The sequence below is a fragment of the Muscardinus avellanarius genome (genome assembly GCF_963383645.1).
Source record: "Muscardinus avellanarius genome assembly, chromosome: 10".
Classification (NCBI taxonomy): Eukaryota; Metazoa; Chordata; class Mammalia; order Rodentia; family Gliridae; genus Muscardinus; species Muscardinus avellanarius.
In genome coordinates, this window is record NC_137796.1 from 111,468,660 (window position 1) to 111,487,899 (window position 19,240).

The following is a 19,240-nucleotide window of genomic DNA, read 5'->3' on the forward strand; positions in this document are numbered from 1 at the left end:
AAGAATATAAACCATTATCTTCTTTTTTTCATTTATGATTTTTATTTTTATTTTTATTTTTTCAGTACTGGGGGTGGAACCCAGGGTTTCTACCTCCGGGCTATACTCCCAGACGTATTTTATATTTTATTTGGAAACAGGGTCTCACTAAGTTGCTGAGAGCCTCACTAAGTAGCTGAGGCTGGCTTTGAACCTGTGTGATCCTCCTGTCTCAGCCTCCCAAGCGCGGGAATTACAAGCGTGCGCCACCACGCCCAGCCATTTATGATTTTTAGAATGCCCTAAACCTATAGAGAATCTATGTGCCATTGCAGCCATGAACTGAGACTGTTAATTTATGATTAGTAAACATGCTCATAGTATGAAGATTCATATACTCACAAAAAATATAAATGAAGAGAGCCTAGTTCTCCACTTACTAGGTGTAGACTACACATGGTGACCGTCTTCCAAAGGGTCTAGTATGGAAATGCGTGGGGGACAGTAACTTCATGGTGGGGAAGGTTGACATATGCTGCCTAAGTCAGGTCATCAAGGTTAACATTAACAGTGATACATCACTTTGATAACATGGCCCCTTGTAATATGATAAAAATAACTTTACCTCCCTGATGTTTCTCACCAAAATCCATAACCCTTGTCTAATCATGAGAAAAACACCAGATAAATCTCAATAGAGAAGCTTCTATAATACCTGACCAGTGTTCCTCAAAGAATGACCTCAAGGTCATCAAAAAACAACAAATGTCACACCAGGCAGGGTGGCGCACACTTGTAATCCAAGTACTTGGAAGGCTGAGACAGGAGACAGCCTCAGTAACTTAGCCAGGCTCTTGGCAACCCAGTGAAACCATTTCCAATAGGAATAAAATCCAGGTCAGGGTGTAGCTTGGAGGTAGAATGTCTCTGGATTTAATCCCCAGTAGTTAAAAAAAAAAAAAAGCCAATAATAAATGTCTAAGAAACTGTCATAGCAAGAGGAGCCTGAGAGCCAGGAGTGGTGGCACACAATACCACAACATCAGAACTTGAGAGGCTGAGACAAGAGATCACAGGTCTAGACTCAGCAACAGCAAGATTCTTGGCAACCTAGTGAGAACCTACTTCAGAACAAAAAAAAAATTTTTTTTTAAAAAAGGGCTGGGGTAGTAACTCAAAGGTAGAATGCCTCTGGGTTCAATCCCCAGTAAGCCCCTGCAAAAGAGAGAGAGAGAGAGACAGACAGACAGACAGACAGACAGACAGACTGACTGACTGAGGAGGCATGATGACTAAATGTAATATGTCCTGGATAGACTCCTGGAACAGAAGAACATTAAACTAAAAACTAGTAGATTTGAGCTGGGCGTGGTGGTGCATGCCTGTAATCCCAATAGCTGGGAGGTTGAGACAGGAGGATCACAGGGTCAAGGACAGCCTCAGCAATTGGTGAGACCCTGTTTCCCCCCACAAAAAAAAAGAAAAAACAGGGCTGAGTTGTAGCCTGGAGGTAGAAAGCCCCTGAGTTCCATCCCCAGTACCATAAAAAAAAAAAAAAACCCTAGGAGATTTTTGACTAAATAATAAACGTTGGGAGCCAGGCATGGTGGCACACGCTCACAATCCCAGGATTCGGGAGGTTGAGACCAGAGGATCATGGTTCGCAGAAAGCCTCAGCTACTTAGTGAGGCCCTCCGAAATTAGTGAGACCCAGTTTCAAAATAAAGAATAAAAAATAGGGCAGGAGGTGTAGCTGAGAGGTTGAAGGACCCTGGGTTCCATCTCCAGACCAGCAAAAAAAAAAAAAATAGAGTTGGGGATATAGCTTGGAGGTAGAATGCCCCTGGGTTCCATCCCTAGTACAGCAAAACAACAACAACAACAACAATAATAATAATAATAATCAACTTTGGTTTATGTATTAACACTGATTCATTACTTGTAACAAACATACATTACTAATTTAAACTGGCTGGAGTGACACACACCTATACTACACTTGATCTTAGCCAAAAGATTCAGAAGCAACGTGGTGCAGGCCTATAATCTGTTACTGAGGCAGGAAGACCCCAAGTTTGATATCAGCCTGGTCAAATCAACAAGACCCTATATCAGAACTTTTTTTTCCTTGTTTCCTGCATATTATTTTTAGATGAAAATGAAAAAAATGATTACATTAATAACATCAACTGCAGGATAATTATACATTTGGGGAGGCAATGAGAAATCCACACACTGGTTCCTTTTCCTGCAGCTTTCAACAACTCTGCTTCCTGGAAGGGAACTCAGGAGTTATAGTACTTGAGGAGATTCTGCGGGTTTGAGAATTTTCTTATCTGCCATGTTCACCACCCAGCCTGGAGCAAAACTAAAGATCTTCCTTCAATCTTTCCACTTACTGAGCATTTTGAAGAGTTCATCTTTAGTGATATCGGGGAGGATGTAACCATATTTCTTGGCGAGTTCAAGCCTTGCTTCAGGAAACTGGGCGGGATCCGCCAGGTAGCCACGGTTCTTGGCATCGGTATAGTATGGAACCAGGGCTTCTGGTGGCAGCATTCGTTTGGGAATGGGCTGTCCACACAGAAAGAACAGGACAGGTTTGCACAGGACACCCAGACTTCTTGGGTCGTAGAAGGCCGGGGTAACCACGCCACCATTCTTTTCTATTGCAGCGATGGCTAGTTCTGAAGCCGTCTTCACTTCAATACTCACTTTTGCACGAAAGATGTCCACACCCCCCTCGACAAGCTGGATGCCATAATCCCTTTTCAGTGCCTGGACATTCACACCTCTCCCATTCACAAGCTGGCTTAGGTGAATAGGTTGAGTAGGATCCACTCGACCCAAGTCAGTAAGATACTGCAGCCTCCTGAGGCTCAAAGGTTGATACTGGTGTCTGAAGCTGTGTCCTTCATTAAATCCATATTTGGGAATTTGGATGTAAAATGGAGTCTGGCCTCCCTCAAAGCCCAGTCGGGGCCGGGTTCCTCTCTGCCTTTCTCCTTTATGGACTCTGCCACATTTTCTACCTCTTCTCCGATCTCTCGGTCGTCTCTCCCGTTTCCTGGAGCCAGGACTGGGCTTCAAGTTGGCCAGGCTCACGCGTGGCGAGGCCCGCAGCAGGTCCAGGGCGCCATCTGCATACCCAGAGGCCGCCATGCCCGAGCTGGGCACCACAAGGTTGCAGGTCGCAGGCTCAGAACTTTTTAAAAAACCAGACATGGAGAGCCAGGCGTGGTGGCGCACGCTTGTAATCCCAGCATTTGGGAGGCTGAGACAGGAGGATCACAGTTCCTGGACGGCTTCAGCTACTTCTTAGTGAGGCCCTTTGCAACTCAGTGAGACCCTGAGTTCCATCCCCAGTACCATAAAAAAAAAAAAAATTGGAGATTTTGACTAAATAATAAACTTTAGGACCCTGTTTCAAAATAAAGAATAAAAATTAGGGCTAGGAGTATACCTCAGAGGTAGAATGCTCCTGGGTTCCATTCCCAGTACAGAGAAAAAAGAAGAAAAAAAAACAGGCATGGTGGTACACGCCTATTATCCCCACCTGGAGCCTGGCATGGTGGACACGCCTGTAATCCCAGTACTTGGGAGAATGAGACAGGAGGATCACAGGTCCATGGTCAGCCTCAGCAATTTACCAAGTCCGTTTCAAAAACAAAAGTAAAACGGGCTATGGTGTAGCCCAGGGATAGAACATGCCTAGTTTCAACCCTCACTCAGTTCTGCAAAATAACAGAGGGGGGCGAAGAGGAGGAGGAGAAAAAACAGTGAGACAAGCATGTGTGCATGAACAATACAACACAGGGTGCCCAGGTCTAACCATGAGGAGACAGTGAGAAAAGGAACCAAAAAAAACCACCTAGAGGATCTGAGCCCAAAGCCAAGGCCACAACAAGCCCAGAGCCTGTCTTAGGGAAGCTAAGCTAAGGGCAACGGTCCATGTCTGTAATGCCAACTACTGGAGAGGCTGTGGCAAGAGGATCCCAAGTTCAAGAACAACCTGGGCAACCCAGCAAGACCTTACTCAACATAACAAATACAGCTACTGAGTTCAATCCCCAGTGCCACTAAAGAGAAGGAAAAAAACAATAAAACAGAAGGCCTGGGGAAGGGACGGCCACTACAAAGCAGAATGTTCAGTACACCGCCGGGGTTTCCACAGAAGGGAATTTCTTCAGGCAAAGAAGACGACAAGACCTACCAGGAGCAGGGAGGCTACAAACATCCTGGACAGTCCTTGGATGTGCAGTCTAGAAAAAGAGCCACGGCCAGCATCTGAGGCAAGGACCCTCCGAGGAAGAAGCAAGGCGGAGGGTGGCTGCTGGAGAGGCACCAGCAAGGCCTTGGAATGAAGGAAGAAGGAAAGGGCAATGGCCACAGCATGGAGGATGGAAGGCCGCACATCACACCTTCCCTGGAGGGACACAGCCTAGCGGCACTATGACCAAGCCCTCCGCACTGAAGACCTCTCCAATCCAGCAAGGGACCACACCCAGGACTCAGATGCAGAAGGTATAGTAGCTCACTCCCCTTTTCTGACTAGTTTCCACTCCAGGTCAAAGCACTTAGTAAAAATTTCAGGGAGCTTCAAGTCTTCCCTTGAAAATTTTATCATCTTTCTCTGACAGAATCCAATACACAGCTGTCACTTGGAGCTACAACTTCTTACTGCAATAAAGTCAGTTCCTAGAAAGAACGAGCCAAAGAACAGGCCTTTAACAACAAATGCATCATGAAAGCGACATCTTTAACTCAGTGAATTACTAGTGTGCGTGTGTGCATGTGTATGTGTTACCCGGGATTAAACTCAGAGGCATTCTACCTCCAAGCTACATTCCCAGCCCAATTTTTTTCCCCCTGTATTTGAAAATAGGGTCTCACTAGGTTACTCGAGAGCCTCACTAAGTTGCTGAGGCTGGCTTCAAACCTGTGATTCTCCTATCTCAGCTTTCCAAATACTGGGGTTATAGGCATGAGCCACCATTCCTGGCTGAGTGAATTCTGATCAAAGCCCTCCTGAGATGCTAGCCCTCTCTGAGGCAGGCAGACCTGTGACAGTCCACCAGGCGCTCAGAAGACCCACAGCTCCAGAACCAACATCCTTGGCCCTGGACAGGCTTTCAAACCGCATTTTTAACATATTTTAGTTCCCAATAGGCTGCAAGATGATTTGAAACACAGAATGGGCCAGTGACAGAGGGCACCAATCTGGTCTGCAGAATGAAGTCCGGGCACCATCCAGGAACCACACACCCACCTTTGTCAGGCCCCTCGGCAAATCTCCAAGTGGAAACCATGTACTCACACTCAGAAGGGGCTTTGAAAGGCTTACCCATGTTCTTCACCCATAAAATCTGCACCATTGTAGTCGACCTTTTGTTGGCCTGTGTGTAATCCAACTATTTAAACACAACCCTAAATCGGGCGTTCTGATAAGGACCTAAAGCCAAAAAGAGTCAGTCAAAACTGCTGAGTATTTTGCTTAACACATTCAAAATAACTTGGAATTGGAATTTCTTTTTTTTTTTTTTTTTTTTTTGGCGGTTCTGGGGATGGAACCCAGGGACATTCGACCTCCAAGCTACACCCCCTGCCCTTTTTTTTTTTTTGTGTGTGTGTGTGTTGGTACTGGGGTTCCTGGAAGCCCTTCTACCTCCGGGCTACACTCCCAGACCTATTTTTACATTTTTATTTGGGAACAGGGTCTCCTAAGCCAGCGCACGCAGCTGGCTTCGAACCTGCACAATCCTCCTGTCTCTGCCTCCCAAGCACAGGGATTACAAGCATGCGCCACCACGCCCGGCCCTTTTTTTTTATTCTTAATTTTGAAAGAGGGTCTCACTAAGTTACAGAGGGCCTCACTAAGTAGCTGAGGCTGTCCATGAACTGAGATCCTCTGGTCTCAGCCTCCTAAATGCTGGGATTACAAGTGTGCGTGGCCACGCCCATCTCCCTGCCCTATTTTTTATTCTTTTTATTTACCCTTTTTTATTTTTTTGAGGATCTGGGGATGAAACCCAGGGGCATTCGACCTCCGAGCTACACCCCCTGCCCTATTTTTTATTCTTTACTTTGAAACTGGGTCTCACTGAGTTGCAGAGGGCCTCACTAAGTAGCTGAGGCTGTCCGGAAACCGCGATCCTCTGGTCTCAGCCTCCCGAATGCTGGGGTTGCTGGGGGTGCGAGCGTACACCACCACGCCCGGCTTTTATTTTTTATTTTGAAACAGGATTTCACTAAGTTGCAGAGGGCCTAAGTAGCTTAGGCTGTTCGTGAACAGCGATCCTCCAGGTTCAGCCTCCCGAAAGCTAGTATTACAAGCGTGTGCCACCACACCCGGCATAACTTGGAACTTCTTGGAATAAAAATCTCAGTTTCAAACTGGGTATGGTGGCACACGCTTGTAATCCCAGCATTTGGGAGGCTGAGATAGGAGGATCCAGGTTAGCAGACAGCCTCAGCTACTTAGTGAGGCCCTTTGTAACTCAGTGAGACCCTGTTTCAAAATAATAAAAAAAAAAAATAGTGCTGGGGGTATAGCTCAGAGGTAGAATGCCCCTGGGTTCCACCCCAGGTACTGCAAAATAATTAATAATAATAATAATAATAATAATAATAATAATAAAAACTGGGGGTGTAGCTTGGAGGTAGAATGCCCCTGGGTTCCATCCCAAGGACCACAAAAAAAAAAAAAAAAAAAAAAAAAAAAATCAGTTTTGAGCCAGGCATGTAATCCCAGTATTTGGGAGGCTGAGACAGGAGGATCGCACGTTTGCAACCAGCCTCAGCAACTTAGTGAGACTAAATACAACTCCCAGTGAAGCTGGTTCAATCCCCAGTTCCACAAAGGGGGGGGGGGGGGTTGGGGTAGAATGCCCTTGAGTACAATCCCTGGTTCCATAAAAAATAAAATAATATGGGCTGAGAGTATAGCTCAGATGCCTCTGGGTTCAATCTCCAGTAAAAAAAATATAAATTTTAGCTTAAATATCAGTAAAATATTCTAAGCTAAGGCAATGGAATCTATCAACTATATAAATGCAAACAAGGCCAAGTATAGAAGCAGAACCAAATAGTCATTAAGGACCCAAACAGGCCTCCTCTTAGAAAATACTTTTTTTTTTTTTTTTTTTTTTTTTTTGGTAGTACTGGGGTGGAACCCTGGGCTTTCTACCTCTGGGCTACATTCCCAGACCTATTTTATATTTTATTTGGAAACAGGGTCTCACTAAGTTGTTGAGAGCCTCACTAAGTAGCTGAGGTTGGCTTCGAACCTATGCGATCCCCCTGTCTCGGCCTCCCAAGTGCTGGGATTGGAAGTGTGCACCACCGCGCCCGGCTTAGAGAATACATTTCTCATAGACAGTGAGAAAATGTACTCTGCCTGTGATCTAGTAACTAGAGACTGAATGCTCAACTGACTGCACAACATTTGGATTTTTTTAAGGGCCTGGAGTCAGTCAGGTGTGGTACTACATGCTTGTAATCCCAATACTTAGGTGGCTGAAACAGTCATTGCAGGTTTTAGGCCAGTCTTAGCAACTTAGCAAGACCCTCAACGACTTAGGGCCCTTGTTACAACTTTTGTGTGTGTGGCACTGGGGGAACCCAGGGCTTCCTACCTCCGGGCTACACTGCCAGGCCTATTTTATACTTTATGTGGAAACAGAGTCTCACTACGTTGCTGAGAGCCTCACTCAGTAGCTGGGGCTGGCTTTGAACCCGTGTGATCCTCCTGTCTCTGCCTCCCAAGCGCGGGGATTACACGCGTGCGCCACCACGCCCGGCTTATTCTTTATTTTGAAACGGGGTCTCACTGAGTTGCAGAGGGCCTCACTAAGTAGCTGAGAGTGACTGCGAACTGCGACCCTCCAGTCTCAGCCTCCCAAGCGCTGGGATGACAAGCGTGCGCCACCACTCCCCGCCTGTTTCAACATTTTAAAAAAATGTTTTTGAAAGGTGTAGAGGTATAGCCCAGAGCTAGAACAACCCTAGGTTCAATCCCCAGTGTCTGTCTGTCTGTCTGTCTGTCTGTCTCTCTCTCTCTCTCTCTCTCTCTCTCTCACACACACACACACACACACACACACACACACACACACACACAAACAGCTACGGTATAGCTCAAAGGGGAACACCCCTGGGTTCACTCTCCAGTACCAAGAAAGAAAGAAAGAAAGAAAGAAAGAAAGAAAGAAAGAAAGAAAGGGAGGGAGGAAGGGAGGGCGGGGTGTGGAACCCCACTGAACAAGTGAGGAACATGATCCAGTCATAGAGGAATGCACAACTGAGAAGACCTGAGTGGTACACGCCAAAACTTAGTTTCCACACCAGCACTTCCTCCCCCACGCACTGCCCTTTGAACCTGCCTTCAAACAAGTGCGCTGCACACTCCATCACCACCTGTCATCCCGCAGCAGGCCTGAAGCACACCCTCAAGGCCTTGGCTTTGCACCTGCTAAGAGAATCATTTCTGCACCCAGTGTTCCTCAGCACCCACTTGCTCTCCGCACAGAGCTGAAAACCACATGCAGTTCCATGCAAGGAGGTACTCCTTGGGAAGGGGAGCGTGCATGCTGGGGATTACTCTTCTCCAAACACATTTCAGACAGGGATGGCTGCTCTCTCTTCTCTTTGCAGCATTTCCCAGCTTGTCACTGGTGTGTCAGCTGTCCAGGAACACCCTGGACAGTGTAGTGGCTCAGAGGTTAGGGCACAGATTGAAAAGGGAGACAAGTATCCAGGAGCCACCTGTGCCTCCCCTTTTTTTGGTGGTACTGGGGTTCCTGGAAACCCTTCTACCTCTGGGCTACACTCCCAGACCTATTTTTATTTTTGGAAACAGGGTCTCTTAAGCCAACACGGCTGGCTTCGAACCTGCGCGACCCTCCTGTCTCCACCTCCCAAGCGCGGGTGTTCCCCCTTTTTAAAACCATACTGAAGGCAGCCTAGAGGCCAAGACCTGATGGCAATAGCTGCCCAAGGCCTCTCTTAGGCCCCACATCTACAGAAGCTGCTGCTGCTGCTGTGATTCTTCTCATAAAACTCATGTCAGGAGAGCAGACAAGCTCACTTCTAGCTCGTGTGTGTTGGTAATGGGGGTGGAACCCAGGGGCTTTCTACCTCTGGGCTATAGTCCCAGACCTATTTTATACTTAACTTGGAAATGGGGTCTCACTAAGTTGCAGAGAGCCTCACTAAGTAGCTGAGGCTGGCTTCGAACCTGTGCAATCCTCCTGTCTCAGCCTCCCGAATTCTGGGATTACAAGCGTGCGCCACCATGCCAGGCTTAAATGTTCACTCTTTTTTTTTTTTTTTTTGGTGGTACTGGGAGTAGAACCCAGAGGCTTTCTATCTCCAGGCTATACTACCAGACCTATTTATATTCTATTTGGAAACAGGGTCTCACTAAGTTTCTGAGAGTCTAAGTGTGCGCCACCACACCCGCTTATCAGTATGGGGACCTCACCTTGTCAGCGTGGTAAGTGCTATTGGGGCATCACTGGAAACAGAAATACATCATACTCCACAGCAGATGGGCCATATGAGGAGGAGCTACCCCAGAAGGAGTGTGACAATCAGAAACCACTTGTCACAATGCCTTTCCCACAGCCTTTCCCCACAGGTGCAGCACCCCTCGTAGGAAGGCGCTCAGCCCAATCCCCGAATTCCCTTTAACAAGACTGCTGCATGTGTCTTTTTTTCCAAAGAAAAGGTTTCAAGCCTCACCCCAGCAGTGTCAGCCCTCAATGAGAGACCACAACTTCTTTCCAAACAGCTGCTTCTGACAGCACACAGCTGAAGCAGGCCCCAAGGGTCACGGAGTGCAGCCATCTGACCAAGGAAATGTGCATGCTGTCCTTCCATGTGAAGACATCCCCTGCCCTAGCACAGCAGGTCAAAATCCAGGCTCACTCCTTAGGAAGACACCCTGAGCAGCAGCGCCGAGGACTTCCTGCCACCAGGTGCGGGGCTGGGCCGCCTGGCAGACCCTCCCTGAGCATTGTCACATGAGGCAGGGTGACCGTGTGGTATGTGCTTAGGAGGCAGGTATTTAACCTCTCTCACCTCAGTTTCCTCACCTGTAAAATGGGAACAATATCTACCTCACAACACGAACCAAGTATGTAGCAAAATGCCTGTCTTCAAGTAAGTGTTTGATAATTGAGCCTAACATCCTCTGGCTCACTTCAGTGGCACACCAGGCTAGTCCATTTTCCATCTTCATAGCTTGTACAACTTCCCTTGTTGGCTATACATGTGTAAAGACTCATGGGAAATTTCCCTGGGACGAGGATTCTCACACAGAGCCTATATGTCAACCTAAGGTCCAAAAGCAAACCCACCACTGTTCACGCCCATCTGTCCTCAGAAGAAAATCCAAAATTGGGGCTATCTCTACCATTACTGAAATAAAGATGACATATTCTCATACATGTGAACAGGGAGGACTCTGACAGAGACACAGGGCCGAGTCTCTCTCACTTCCTTATGGGGAGTTCCATCCTCTATTCTGTAATTCTTTTCTGCTCACTGGATTCTAATATTTTATACCCAAAAAGCTGCCTAAGATCAAACAAATGGCAGATGTCAAATGCCCATCATGCCTAAGTGGTAAGGCCGTGAGAAAATGTGTTTTCTTTTCTTTTTTGCAGGTCTGGGGATGGAACCCAGGGGCATTCGACCTCAAGCTACACCGCTGCCCCACTTTTATTCTTTATTTTGAAACCGGGTCTCACTGAGTTGCAGAGGGCCTCACTAAGTAGCTGAGGCTGTGGGCGAACCGCGATCCTCCGGTCTCAGCCTCCCGAACGCTGGGATTGCAAGTGTGCCCACCACGCCCAGCTGTTCCTCTTTACACAGACACCACCGAATACACACCTTGTGCTGCAACAGCATCACCGCATGAAGTTCACTTCACTACTGTCATGTCGACTGTCTCCCGGGCTCTATTGAGGGCCGCCAGCAGCCTAAATTGTGTTTTTGCATGCTAGCCCATGCACCCCAGAGGATAGTCACACATGTCACAAGAGCCAGCGATTCCTTTCACCACATCTCAACTGGACAGGTCCTTTCTCTTTTAGACTCTGGACTGATTTCCACCCATCTCTTCAGTGCAAAGTTGTAACCTGAAGTCCACCAATAAGATGAGTTGCGAAAAAGTTCAAGCTCCTCCTGAAGTCCTTACACAGATCAGTGCAGCTGTGGCTCTTCTCAGGAGAGCGCCAGACCTTCCTTCAGATTCTCAAAGGGGATCATGAACCTCTAAATACACTGAGGGCCGCCTTCTGGAAGATAAGAAGCCAAATAAGCTTCTTGGGTCTTCCTTCAATTAGGGGACTGGCTTGCTTTTTATTTTTTTTATTTTTTTTTTTGCTTTTTTATTTTATCTTTTTATTTTTTGTTTTTGTTTTTGCTTTCCTGGTGCCAGAAATGGAGCCCAGGGCCTCCTGCAAGTGCTCCACCACTGAGCCACACCCCCACCCCGAGGGGATTTGCCTTCTGAACCAAATTTTGCTAGCTGTTTGACATTCTCCCGCGACCCACTTCACGTTGCATACAAGGTATACATACTTAAACCATCATCCCGAGACTTCAAAACTTAACACAGGGAAAGTACAAAACCACTAAGGATACTTTTAGCAACACAGAGAAAACAGGGAAACATTTCACCCAACAAGTGGTAGGTTCGGTCCCCCCGGAGCCCCTCCTCCCTGTCAAGCGCTCGCTGCCCCGGCGGGGCCTCCGGGCCCGGCCTCGCAGGGGCTCCCCACCTCGCCGAGCGCCGCGGCGGGCGGGCGGGCGGGCGGGCAGCGTCCACCCACACCAGGCCGGGGCGCGGAAGGGCTGCGCGCCTCAGGTCGAGGCTTCCCCGACGCCGCTCCAGGTGCAGGCCCGGCGGCCTTCCGCAGGCAGAGCGGCCAGGGCGCCCCGACGCTCGAGCCGGCGCGGCGCCGAAACAAACTTTCCGGGCGCGTCCGCCCCGCGCGGCCGGGGGCACCTCCCGCCTCCCCGGCCTCCGCGCCCGTCGGCGCCCGGCCGCCCGCGCTGCCGCAGCCCGGCCCCCGCTGCCCGAGCGGCCGACGGCGCCCCGGCCGGCGCCCGCGCCCGGCCCGCGCCCGCCGCAGGTGAGGCGCCGCCCGCCCGCCCCGCCGCCCCGCGCCGCCGCCGCCGCCGCCGCCCCGCCGCCCCGCGCTCACCAGCTGGCTGGAGGTCCTGGCCATGGGCCCCGCGTCGGCTCGGCGCCTCCCCCGCAGCGCTGCGCGACTCGGCGCCGCCTCAGCGTCCTCCTCCCCGCCGCGGAGCCCCAGCAATGGCCGCCCGCATCCTGCGCCCGCCCCGCCGCCCGCCGCCCCCGGCGCCGCCCCGCCCCCGCGCCACGCCGGGCGGGACTTCCGCCGCGCCGCCGCCGCCGCCCGCGCTCATTGGCCCGGCCCGCCGCCGCTCGCCGCCGCCCGGGCGGCCCCGCCCCCTGCGAGCCGCATTTCCGGGTCGGGGCCCGGCCCCGCCCGGAGGGGGCCGAGCGAGCGAGCCAATCCCCGGCGCGCCCGGCTGAGCTGTCATCCCGGCCCGGGGTCGGGGAAACTGAGGCCAGGGGCCGGGCGGCCCAGGTCACACCCGAGGCGGGGAGGCTGGCTGGAGCGCGGCGCGGACTCGGGCGATCCCGAGCAGCTGGGCCGCCCTCGGGGGGCGCGGGAACCAGGCGCCCGCACCCGCGGCCCGCGGCGCGGCGCCTTTCAGGGCTGCGCGGGCGTCTGTTGTTGTGAATGATGGTGACGCGACCTGAGGTTTTTTGTGTTGCGGTGAAATACACAAAGTTTACTGTCTTTCCTGTGCGCGCGCGCGCGAGAGAGAGATGCTGGGAGTGAGCCCAGGACCATTCTAACTCCGAACTACACTCCCAGCCCTGTTTTATTTTATTTTGAAACAAGTCTCACTAAATTGTGGGAGTTCCCGCTATAAATTGCCGAAGCTGGCCGCATACCTTTGAACCTCCCGTCCCAGCCTCCCAACTCCCAAGTACTGGGATTACAGGTGTGCGCGAGGAAGCGCCCCGCTTTTTTTTTTTTTTTTTTTTTTTTTTTTTGTACTGCCATTGAACCCGGGATATTCTGCCTCTAAACTACACTCCCAGCCCTGGCTGGCGGGCTTGCTTGCTTGCTTTCCTTCTTTCCTTATTTATATTTATTTATTTATTATAGTACTAGGGATGGAACCCAGGGGCTTTTCTACCTCCAGGCTACACTCCCAGATCTTTTTTTTTTTTTTTTTTTTTTCGGTTCTAGGAATGGAATCCAGGGGCATTCGACTTCCGAGCTACACCCCCTGCCCTATTTTTTATTCTTTTTATTTTGAAACAGGGTCTCTAAGTTGCGGAGAGCCTCACTAAGTAGCTGAGGCTGTCTGCGACCCAGGATCCTCCGGTCTCAGCCTCCCAAGTACTGGGATTACAAGTGTGCACCACTATTCCCACTTTTTTTTTTTTTTTTTTTTTTTTTTTTTTGTGTGTGTGTGTGTGTGGTGGTACTGGGGTTCCTGGAAGCCCTTCTAACTCCGGGCTACACCCCCAGACACCTATTTTTTATATTTTTATTTGGAAACAGGATCTCACTAAGTAGCTGAGGCTGGCTTTGAACCTGTGCGATCCTCCTGTCTCCGCCTCCGGGGATTACGCCGGCCTTATTTTTTATTTTGAAACAGAGTCTCACTAAATTGCTGGTGCTGGCCTTGAACCTACCATCCTCCTATTTCAGCCTCACAAATACTGGGATGCACATGGTGCCCCATACTTACAATCCCAGTATTTGGGAGGTCAGCAACTTAGAACATTTGCAACTTCAGTAAGACCCTGTTTCAAAATAAAGTAAAATAAGCTGGGCGTGGTGGCGCACGCTTGTAATCCCCGCGCTTGGGAGGCAGAGACAGGAGGATCGCGCAGGTTCGAAGCCAGCCGCGCGCTGGCTTAGGAGACCCTGTTTCCAAATAAAAATGTAAAAATAGGTCTGGGAGTGTAGCCCGGAGGTAGAAGGGCTTCCAGGAACCCCAGTACCACCAAAAAATAATAATAATAATAATAATAATAATAATAATAATAAATAAATAAATAAAGTAAAATAAAATAAAATGGAGCTGTGGAGGTAACTCAGAGGTAAAATGCTCCTGGGTCTCATCCCCAATACCATAAGTAAAAATAAATAAATAAATTTAAAACCCGTGCCATGCCGGGCGTGGTGGCGCACGCTTGTAATCCCTGCGCTTGGGAGGCTGAGACAGGAGGATCACACAGGTTCGAACCCAGCCTCGCTGGCTTAAGAGACCCTGTTTCCAAATAAAATATAAAATATGTCTGGGAGTGTAATCCGAAGGTAGAAGACCCCTGGGTTCCATCCCCAGTACCACCAAAAAAAAAAAAAAAAAACGGTGCCATGCCAGGCATGGTGGCGCACACTTGTAATCCCTGCGCTAGGGAGGCAGAGACAGGAGGATCATCAGGTTCTAAGCCTGCTACGCTGGCTTAAGAGACCCTGTTTCCAAATAAAATATAAAATAGGTCTGGGAGTGTAGCCTGGAGGTAGAACCCCAGTACAAAAAAAAAAAAAAAAAAAAACGGTGCCAGGCCGGCATGGTGTCACATGCTTGTAATTCCAGCATTTGGTTGGAAGGCTGAGACAGGAGGGTTGTGATTCACAAACAGCCTCAGCTACTAAGTGAGGCCCTTGGCAACTCAGTGAGACCTTGTTTCAAAATAAAGGATAAAAAATAGGCTGGGGTGTAGCTTGGAAGTAGAATGCCCCTGAGTTCCATCCCTAGTACAAAAAAAAAATTCTTGGCGTGGTGGCACATGCTTAGGATCCCAGTACTTGGGAGAGCTAAGACAGGAGGATCACAGATTGGAGGATAGCTTCAACAAGTAATAAGACTCTCATCAACCTAGCAAGACCCTGTTTTTTTGTTTTGTTTTGTTTTGTTTTGTTGCAGTATCGGGGATTGAACCCGGGGACATTGTACCTTCAAGCTACACCCCTAGCCCTATTTTTTAGTCTTTTTGTTTTTGAAACAGGGTCTCACTGAATTGCAAAGAACCTTGCTACGTATCTGAGGCTGTCCATGAACCGTGATCCTCCAATCTTAGCCTCTCAAATGGAAACCCTGTTTTATTTTTTTATTTTTTGACGGTACTGGGGATGGAACCGAGGGGCATTCTACCTCTGATCTACACCCTTTGCCCTATTTCTTTTTTATTCTTTATTTTGAAATAGGGTCTAAGTTGCAGAGGGTCTCACTTAGTAGCTGAGGCTGGCCTCAAACTTCGATCCTCCAGTCTCAGCCTCCAAAGTACCAGGATTACAAGCATGGGCCAGCACACCCAGTGAGACCCTGTTCTAAAAAAAATGTTTTTGCAGGTCTGTGGGTGGAACCCAGGGACATTCAACCTCTGAGCTACACCTCCTGCCCTATTCTATTCTTTATTTTGAAACCGGGTCTCACTGAGTTGCAGAGGGCCTCACTAAATAGCTGAAGCTGTCTGCCAACTGCAATCCTCTGGTCTCAGCCTCCCAAATGCTGGGATTACAAGTGTGAACCACCACGCCCAGCTAAAATTTTTTAAAAAATTAAAAATAGGCCGGGCGTGGTGGTGCTCGCTTGTAATCCCCGTGCTTGGGAGGCGAAGACAGGAGGATCATGCAGGTTAGAAGCTAGCCCGCGCACTGGCTTAGGAGACCCTGTTTCCAATTAAAAATATAAAATAGGTCTGGGAGTGTAGCCCGGAGGTAGGTAGAAGGGCTTCCAGGAACACCAGTACCACCAAAAAAAAAAAAAAAAAAAAAAAATTAAAAATAGCTAAGACAGGAGGATCACACAGGTTTGAAGCCAGACTCAGCTACTAAGTGACACTCTTAACAACTTAGTGAGACCCTGTTTTCAAATAAAGTATAAAATAGGTCTGGGAGTATAGCCCAGAGGTAGAAAAGCCCCTGGATTCCACCCTCAGTACCACCAAAAAAATATAAATAAATAAAAATAAAAATAAAAATAGGTCTGGGAATATAGCTTGGAGGTAGAATGCCCTGGGGTTCAATCATCCGTACCATAAAAATTAATTAATTAAATAGTACTCCCAATACTTGGGAGGCTGAAACAAGAGGATCCCATTTCACGGCCAGCCTCAGCTACTTGGTGAAGTCCCCCAGACTTTAGTGAGAGACCCTGTTTCAAAATAAAGAATAAAGCCGAGCGTGGTGGCACATGCTTGTAATCCCCGCATTTGGGAGGCAAAGACCCAGAGGATCACAATTCCCAGATGACCTCAGCTATTTACTGAGGCCCTCAGCAATTCAGTGAGACCCTGTTTCAAAAAATAAAAAAGACGCCAGGCGTGGTGGCGCACGCTTGTAATCCCCGCGCTTGGGAGGTGGAGACAGGAGGATCGCGCAGGTTCAAAGCCAGCCTCGCTGGCTTAAGAGACCCTGTTTCCAAAAATAAAAAATAGGTCTGGGAGTGTGGCCCAGAGGTAGAAGGGCTTCCAGGAACCCCAGTACCACCAAAAAATAAAAATAAAAAAGACTAAATATTGGCTAGGGATGTAGCCCGAAGGTAGAATGCCCCTGAGCATCAACCTGAGTATGCAAATAAAAATAAAAAATAGGGCGGGGAAAGCCGGGCTAGTGAGGCCCTTCGCAACTCAGTGAGACCCGGTTTCAAAAAATAAAAAGACTAAAAAATAGAGCTAGGGATGTAGCTCGGAGGTAGAATGCCCCTGGGATCCACCCTCAGTACCACAAAAATAAATAAATAAATAAACAAATAAATAAATAAACAAATAAATAAATAAATAAATTTTTTGTGGTACCGGGGATGGAACCCCGGGGCATTTCACCTCACTGTTATGTTGAAACCTTTTATGGTGCCCCTGTTGGGCTCTGAAACTAACAGTGAGATGTAGTGGTTCTTGTTCTTAGCTATGTGTAGAAAAACAATAGCCAGAAGTCCTCTTTTTTGCTGTAAACTAAGCAATATTATTATTACGAAGATAGAAAACTAGGACAGAACTTAGAGCACTACATCATCAGGAACGACATAGTGGAGTGACTTGAAAACAAGTTACGCCTAGATCCGCCCCTTCTGGGCAGGGGCTCCTGGAAGCCCTTCTACCTCCGGGCTATACACCCAGACCTATTTTTATATTTTTACTTGGACACAGGGTCTCTTAAGCCAGCGCGGCTGGCTTCGAACCTGCGCGATCCTCCTGTCTCTGCCTCCCAAGCGCGGGGATTACAAGCGTGCGCCACCACGCCCGCACCCAGCTGAAAGCCATTTTAATTTAATTTAATTTAATTAATTAATTTATTTATTTTTGAGGGTCTGGGGATGTAACTCAGGGGCATTCTACCTCCGAGTTATACCCCCTGCCCTATTTTTTATTCTTTATGTTGAAACCGGGTTTCACTGAGTTGCAGAGGACCTCACTAAGTAGTTGAGGCTGTCTGAGAACCGCGATCCTCCAGTCTCAGCCTCCCGAATGCTGGGATTACAAGCGTGCGCCATCACGCCCAGCTTTCAGAAAGCCATTTTTATTTATTTATTTATTTATTTATTTATTTATTTATTTATTTATTTATGTGGCACTGGGGGTGGAACCCAGAGGCTTTCTACCTCTGGGCTATACTCCCAGACCTTTTTATATTTTATTTGGAAACAGGGTCTCACTAGATTGCTGAGAGCCTCACTAAGTAGCTGAGGCTGGCTTTGAACCCGTGTGATCCTCCTGTCTCTGCCTCCCAAGCGTGGGGATTACAAGCGTGCGCCACCACGCCCGGAGAAAGCCATTTTTAAATACATGTTGAGGCCATTTCCCAATACTGGTACAGAGCTACACCTCCAGCCTTATTTTTTATTTTATTTATTTATTTATTTATTTATTTATTGGCAGTACTGGTTTGGAACCCAGGGGCATTCTACCTCTGAGCTGCACCTCCAGCCTTATTTTTTATTCTTTATTTTGAAACAGGGTCTCACTAAGTTGCAAAAGGCCTCACTAAGTAGCTGAGGCTGACCGTGAACCTGCAATCTTCCTGTCTCCGCCTCCCAGGTACTGGAATTACAGGCCTGCCACCATTTCAGGCTTTAAATTAAAATATAAAAGGGCTGAAGATGAGAGCCAGGTGTGATGGCACATGCCTGTAATCCCTGTACTTGGAATCTGACACAGGAGAATTGTAGGTTTGAGGCCAGCCTCAGCATCTTAGCAAGGCCTTCAGTCATTTAGTGAAAGTGTTTCAAAATTCAAAATAAATAAGTAAATAAATAAATAAAATTGGCAGGGAGTATGGCTTAGATGTAGAAGGCTCCTGTGTTCAACCCCCAGTACCAAAAAAAGGGGAGGGGAGGGGCTGAGGGTGCGACTTAGTGGTGGCCAGTTGCCTAGTGTATGTGAGGGCCAGGATTTGACACCAAGCACCCAGAAATAATGAAAATAAAATAAATGATGGTATAAATAGTACAGTGATCCTGGAGAACGTTATGCAGTTACTGAAAAGAATAGGGAGGAAGGAAAGAGAGAAAGAGAAGAGGAGGAGGAGGAGGTGAAGGAGGAGCAGGAGGAGAAAATCAAAGAAGCAAGTTTCAGAATTTCTGTTAAAAGATACAATGAAGGCCGGGCGTGGTGGCGCACGCTTGTAATCCCAGCATTCGGGAGGCTGAGACCGGAGGATCAGGGTTCGTGGCCAGCCTCAGCTACTACTTAGTGAGGCCCTTTGCTACTTAATGAGACCCTGTTTCAAAATAAAGAACAAATAAAATAGGGCCAGGGGTGTAGCTCAAAGGTAGGATGCCCCTGGGTTTCATCCCCAACACCACAAAATAAATAAATAAATAAATAATACGTAAATAAATACATAAATACATAAATAGGGCTGGGAGTGTAGCTCAGAGGTAGAATGCTCCTGGGCTCTATCCCCAGTACTTCAAACAAACAAACAAAATTAAAAATAAGCCGGGCAAAGTGGCACATGCTTGTAATCCCAGCATTTGGGAAGCTAAAACAGGAAGATCAGGGTTCGCAGCCAGCCTCAGCTACTTAGTGAGGCCCTCTGCAACTCAGTGAGACCCTGCTTCAAAATAAAGAATAAAAGGAGCCGGGCGTGGTGGCGCACGCTTGTAATCCCCGCGCTTGGGAGGCTGAGACAGGAGGATCGCGCAGGTTCGAAGCCAGCCTCAGCTACTTAGTGAGGCTCTCAGCAACTTAGTG

The 19,240-nt window shown here is 48.3% G+C and overlaps 1 protein-coding gene and 1 pseudogene across 2 annotated transcripts in view; both read right to left on the bottom strand.

Moving 5' to 3' along the window:
* PDPK1 (3-phosphoinositide dependent protein kinase 1) overlaps window positions 1-12,215 on the bottom strand; it is a gene marked incomplete at both ends in the record, with an annotated part of 90,236 nt that extends 78,021 nt beyond the window's left edge. The window contains one exon of the mRNA XM_080702872.1: window positions 12,192-12,215. Within this exon, the coding sequence (XP_080558998.1) occupies window positions 12,192-12,215 (24 nt within the window). The remainder of the gene's footprint in view (window positions 1-12,191) is intronic.
* Window positions 2,265-3,141, bottom strand: LOC308267901 (large ribosomal subunit protein uL15m-like; annotated as a pseudogene). The gene has a single exon. The product of its transcript is annotated as a large ribosomal subunit protein uL15m-like (transcript).
* Window positions 12,216-19,240: the final 7,025 nt, after the last annotated feature.